The 6338-nt window shown below is 37.5% G+C and overlaps 1 protein-coding gene across 1 annotated transcript; it reads right to left on the bottom strand.

The window, feature by feature from the left end:
- Positions 1–2115: 2115 nt before the first annotated feature.
- LOC149133324 (uncharacterized) lies at positions 2116–3534 on the bottom strand. Its single transcript, XM_089359959.1, has one exon. It carries the CDS (start codon positions 3234–3236, stop codon positions 2298–2300), a length of 939 nt encoding a protein of 312 aa, XP_089216085.1. The 5' UTR covers positions 3237–3534; the 3' UTR covers positions 2116–2297.
- Positions 3535–6338: the final 2804 nt, after the last annotated feature.

Raw genomic sequence — 6338 nt, 5'->3', positions numbered from 1 at the left:
AAATGCTAACAACAGCGGCAGCAATACTAACAACAATACTAACGACACCAATACTAACAACATGAGAAACAATACTTATAACAGTAGCAGCAGCAGCAGCAACAACAATAAGAACAACTATACTAATCTTAACAACATCAACAAAACTTGAAACATAAACTGCGATATTACGAACAACAGAACAACCCGAGTTAAGCGTGCTACAACATTCTCTTCATGATGTGGTAAAAACAATAAACTTCCCTAATATATATCTGTTAACAATTTAACATACACGCGCAAACTCAAGCATACACCAAGGAAAAAAAAAATGTCAAATTTAATTGTAGCTATAGTAATTACGCATATATAACTGATAAATAGTATAAAATGAACGAATCACAAGAGACAAATTCTAATAAATAACGAGCAGCCTAATATAAGAATATAAACTTTGTACAATTACAGTAATTAATAATGTAAATGTCATATCACGTACTAATACAGTTAATTACAAAGAGATTTTTTACTTCATACATACATACATACTGACACGCATACGCCTCTATTATTCAGAATGATATGCATATATTACGTGTATATACATATATGTAAATGTGTGTATGCGTGTATATATAAAGATAGATAGATAGACAGATAGATAGATAGATAGATAGATAGATAGATAGATAGATAGATAGATAGATAGATAGATAGATAAAAAGAGAGAGAGAGACAGACAGACAGAGATAGAGAGGCAGAGACAGAGAGATAGACAGAAAAAAACAGACTGACAAACAGACAGAAAGAAAACAGACAGAAAGAAAACAGACAGACAGACAGACAGAAGATAGATAGATAGATAGATGGATATATAGATAGATAGATAGATAGATAGATAGATAGATAGATAGATAGATAGATAGAGTAGTATATATAAATCTATATCCAATACACATTTTAATTATACGGAATTTAGAAGCATCGATACACATGTTTACATTATGCACGGGCAAACAAACTGACACACGCACGCATACACACGCACTTGCAAACGAAAGCAATGTTACTGCACAAATAAAGTTTGAATCCAACTTCTACTTTTGCAACTAATCCGAAAGTAAAAGTGAAAGTAGATATATCCACTGCTTGAATAAATAACAAACTGTAGAATATAGCAATATAACACTATAATTTCAACAGGACAAATAAACATAATGTAATTGGGCATCATTTCTGATATATATATATATGTATATATACATACAAAAACCTATATGTATATAAATACTTATAAATATGTGTGAATGTATAAGTGTGAATATGTATATGTATACATATATACATACATGTATATATATATATATATATATATGTATATATATATATATATATATATATATATATATATATATATATATATATATATATATATATATATATATATACATATATATATATATACATACACTCACACAAAAAATAGCAAGAATTAAGAAGGCATAAAAACAACGGTGCGACTTCAATTATTTTTTTTTTTTTACTTCATGATAGTTTATGGGTAGTGAGGAAAGATGTTGTTAAACTTCATATATGTATATCATATATATATATATATATATATATATATATATATATATATATATATATATATATATATATATATATATATATATATATATATATATATATGTAGATCGTGAGAGAGGAACGAGAAATAAAAGACAGAAGAAAGCCTGGAGCATGTAGGAAGGAAAAGATAGGTAATTTAATTAGTAGAACTTTTAAAAATAAGTTCTGTTATGTGTTTTTTGGTTTTTTTTTTAGATAATATAATTTCCATTTCGACATTTTTAGTGTCATATCATCATAATCATCATCAACATCATCATCATTAATATTATTAATTATTATTACTTATTGTTATTACTATAATCATTCTTAATATATTAAAAATTATTTTACCATTATTATTTTCTTCCAAAATATAAATTTTATCTCGTTTTCTTCTGTTGCTATTTTGTGAATGTATATATATATGTATATATATATTTCTTGAAATATATATATATTTTTAAAATCATTTCACCTGGTTTTCATTTCTTTGATTTCTCATTCTGAAATGAATGTTAAATATTTTGTCTTTTTTTTTTTTTTTGAAAAATTTGGTTTCCTGAAATAGACATTTTTTAAAAATCATCTTTTGTTTTTCTTCATGTGACTTGTTTTCTTTCTCCCGGTCATTGTGTAGAACCTTTGTTTTTCCTTATTTAAATATTCCAATATTTGCATTAATTTTCGTTGCTCCTGGCAACCAATTAACCTTCTAATTTTTCTACATTTCGTTTAACGACATTTTTACTGATATTTGATGGAACACTTCGTTTACCAACCAACTCTCTGATTCTCTTGTCAAAATGTTCGGGATTTTCAGCTTCATTTCCTCGTTTACCGACCAGTTCTCTGATTCTCTTGTCAAAATGTTCAGGATACTCAACTTCGGTTCCTCTTTTACCAATTAATTCTCTAATTCTCTTGTCAACTTGTTCTGGAAATTCGATTTCAGTGCCTCGTTTGCCAATTAATTCTCTAATTCTCTTCTCAAAATTTTCAGGATATTCAACTTCGCCTCCTCGTTTACCGATCAATTCTCGGATTCTCTTGTCAGGATAATCAATTTCACCTCCACGTTTACCAATCAGTTCTCGAATTCTCTTGTCGGGAAATTCAACTTCTGTTCCTCGTTTGCCAACCAACTCCCTAATCCTTTTGTCAAAGTGGTCAGAATATTCCACTTCATTTCCTCGTTTGCCAACCAATTCTCTGATTCTTTTGTCAAAGTGATCAGGATATTCTATTTCGGTCCCACGTTTGCCAACCAATTCTCTAATTCTTTTGTCAAAGTGATCAGGATAGTCAATTTCTGTTCCTCGTTTGCCAACCAATTCTCGAATTCTTTTGTCAAAATTTTCAGGATATCGTTTGCCGACTAATTCTCTAATTCTCTTGTCAAAATGTTCAGGATAATCAATTTCAATACCTCGATTAGCAGCCAGTTCGCGAATGTAATTCTCTGGGGTTTCCATTTCCATGAAACTGTTAACATTTCTTTTTCTTAGCAGGCCTTTTATCCTATCACCAGACGCCCTAAACCTTTTGTCAGCATTCGAGTAGCTTTTAAAGTCATGAGTTTCCACAAGCAGTGAAGATGCCAAAACGGCAAGACTTAATTTAAGAATTATTTCATAAGAATGCATTTCGTTGGTTTGAAGGATAGGGAATTTCAAATCCGTTTCATGCAACAGTCAGTGTCTTTTTATCTTTCTTCTTTCTTCCTCTAAGGCAAGTTGATAAAAATATTAACTTCTGCTGATGCTGTTGCTGTTATCTTTATGTTGCTGCTGGTTTACTTGTAGATCGATAAGTTACTAAGATTTCGTTCGTAAACTAGTTATAGAGCTTTCTTCCCTTGTTGTTTTATTTGTCTCTAAAAGAAATGACCGTGTAGTGAAGGCAATATGCAAGCTGCTGTTAGATAAGTATTGCAGCTTTTACACTGGATGTTGTAGAAACGCGTGTATTTATAAGCAAGAGGTTTGCCCATCTTGCGTAGGATGCATAGGCCTCTCAGCAGGCAGTTTCACTTTTAAGTCCAACCCAAAGCGGCATAATGTTTATCGTTCTTTTTCTTTTATCGTCTTCTACATAGCAGTAGCAGTAGCAGTAGTTCTAGCAGTAGTAGTAATAGTAGTTTTAATAATAGTAGTAGCAGTAGTAGTAGTAGCAGCAGCTTTTGGTGTTGTTTTGTAGTTGCGGAGGAAGTGGTGATGGTAGTAGTGACTGTTGTTGCATTTGTTGTTCGTAATAAATCTATCAGCTCACATTTTCTTTCAATCACTCTCTACCCCCTCCCTCTCTGTATCCCTCCCCCTCCACCTACCACACACTCGCTCGCGCGCACACACACACACACACATACAAACGCACGCACACACACACACACACACACCACTTATAATCTATCTCTTTCTTCGCGTTCTTGCGTTCATAAAAGTTCATACCAGCATCCACTCTGCTTCCACCGCGACCACCACCACTGACGCTCTGATAACCACCCTCCTTCCCATCCCCGATTATTCTTGCAAATCGTTTCTTCTTTTCTTTCTTTATTTCTTTCTTTCTTTATTTCTTTCTTTCTTTCTTTCTTTCTTTATTTCTTTGCATGCGATCGGTATTTGAATGTCGATGCTTTTATTGTTGTCCTTTATTGTTGTGAGAGAGTTATCGTGAAGGTGTCGGCGTTGGCGGCGACACAGTCGATTGTTTGTTATAGTTGTTGCTGTTATTGTTGTTGCTGGTATTGGTGGTGGCGGTGGTGGTGACAGTGATAGAGAAAGCGGTGTAGGAGTGTCGTTCTTTTTGTATTAAGTTTATGTTTGCATATTTTTATTTTTGCTTTCATATATAGCTCTTTGTTGTTCGTCTTGCTGCTACTACTGCTGCTGCTGCTGCTGCAGCTCGCAGAGTTACCTCTTCCCTCTCTCCTCACTATCACACTAAGGCTGGTGTTGTTGATATTGCTGCTGCTGCTGTTGTTGCTGCTGCTATTGTATCTGTGACTACGACTACCACGATCAAAACTGCTGCTGCTGTTGTTGCTGCTAATGCTGCCTTCTTCATCTCATCATCAGCATCATCATTATCATCATTATCATGAGTAGCAGCAACAACAACAAGAACAACAACTGCAGTAACAACAACAACAACAACAAAAGCAACAACAGCAGCAGCAGCAGCAACTTCATTATAGCTAATCCTTCCTAAACACCACCACAACCACAATCTCCACAACAATCACCATTTCCACCCCTCCTCCTCTTCCTCCTTCCCTTCCTCCTCTTCCTCCTTCCCTTCCTCCTCTTCCTCCTTCCCCTCCTCCTCTTCCTCCTTCCCCTCCTCCCCTTCTTCTTCTTCCTCTTCTTGTCCTTCTCTTCCTTCTCCTCTTCCGCCACCACCACCATGACAACTCCAGCTGTTGCTGTTGATATCGTTGAAACCACATGGCACCACATCACAACCGATGCTGTTGCTGCTTCTGTTGCTGCTGCTGTTGCTACTGCTGCTCCTGCTGCCGCTGCAACCACCTCTCCTCTTTACTAACGTTACCACACTAGCATCACGACGACGACCACCACGACGACCACCACCACCACGACCACCACCACGACGACCACCATCACGACGACCACCACTATCACGACCACCATCATTATTCATCATTTTCTATGTTCATCACCATTATCTCCACTACCATCGTCAGTAACGTCGTCTCACCGCCTACCATTATCACCACCACCACCACCACCACCACCATCACCATCACCACTTCCACCGCCGCCGCCTCCACCACTGCCTCCACTGTTGACTCCGTCACCACCATCAATATAAGACGATCACCTCCTTTGCCTTCGCAATCCACCCAATCGCTATTAGCACCACCAACACCAGCCCCGTCGTCACCACCATCACAGCCAGCATCTCCACCATCATAGATACCACTGCTGCCGCCGCCGCCGCAGGTTCCATCACTACTACCACCGCCACTAACATTAATACAGGAACATTCCAGCCTGCCCATCACAAACCCACCTGATCATCACCAACAAGTACCACCCCCGCCACTGCCACTCCACCCCCATCAATACAAGAACATCTATGCCTGTCACACAATCCACCTCATCGTCACTTTCACCAATAACACCGGTACCGCCACCAGCTCCAACATGACACCGCTTAACGCCATCGCCACCAACAACATTGCTACCATCACACCTACAACCAACACCATCGCCATCATAACACCATCACGTATGTTGCATCTATTATTTCTGTTACCGATGGTTGTGTTGGTGGTAGTGTTGGTGTGGGTGGTTATGGTGGTTGGTGGTGGTGCTTGTGTTGGGGGTAACAGGGATGGGTTATACACTTTTTGCTGGTTGCGCTGGTGATGGTGGTGACGTTGGTGACGATGTTGTTGTTGGTGATGAGAATTGTTGTGGTGGCGTTTGGTGTGGTGGGTTGGTGTTGCTGGATGTGGTGATCTACTGCTGCTGGTGGTGATGACGGCGGTGTTGGTAACGATAAGTTTTAATCATCCAGAACAATTGGCGGTACACGGAGATATAACCATCATTAGAGAAAGAGAGAGAGAGACAGAGATAGAGACATAGAGTAAGTGTGAGGGACAGGTAGTAAGAGCGAGAGAGAGAAAGAGAGAGGAAGAGGGAGAAAGAGAAAAGGAGAGAGAGAGAGAGAGGAGGGGAGGGAGAGAGATCCGCCCATTCAACATTTGGATAGCA

This window comes from Octopus bimaculoides, chromosome 11 (assembly GCF_046866305.1).
Source record: "Octopus bimaculoides isolate indiv1 chromosome 11, ASM4686630v1, whole genome shotgun sequence".
NCBI classification, from domain to species: domain Eukaryota; kingdom Metazoa; phylum Mollusca; class Cephalopoda; order Octopoda; family Octopodidae; genus Octopus; species Octopus bimaculoides.
Note: the sequence above shows the minus strand (reverse complement) of the source record. Positions and strands in the feature narration are given on the sequence as shown.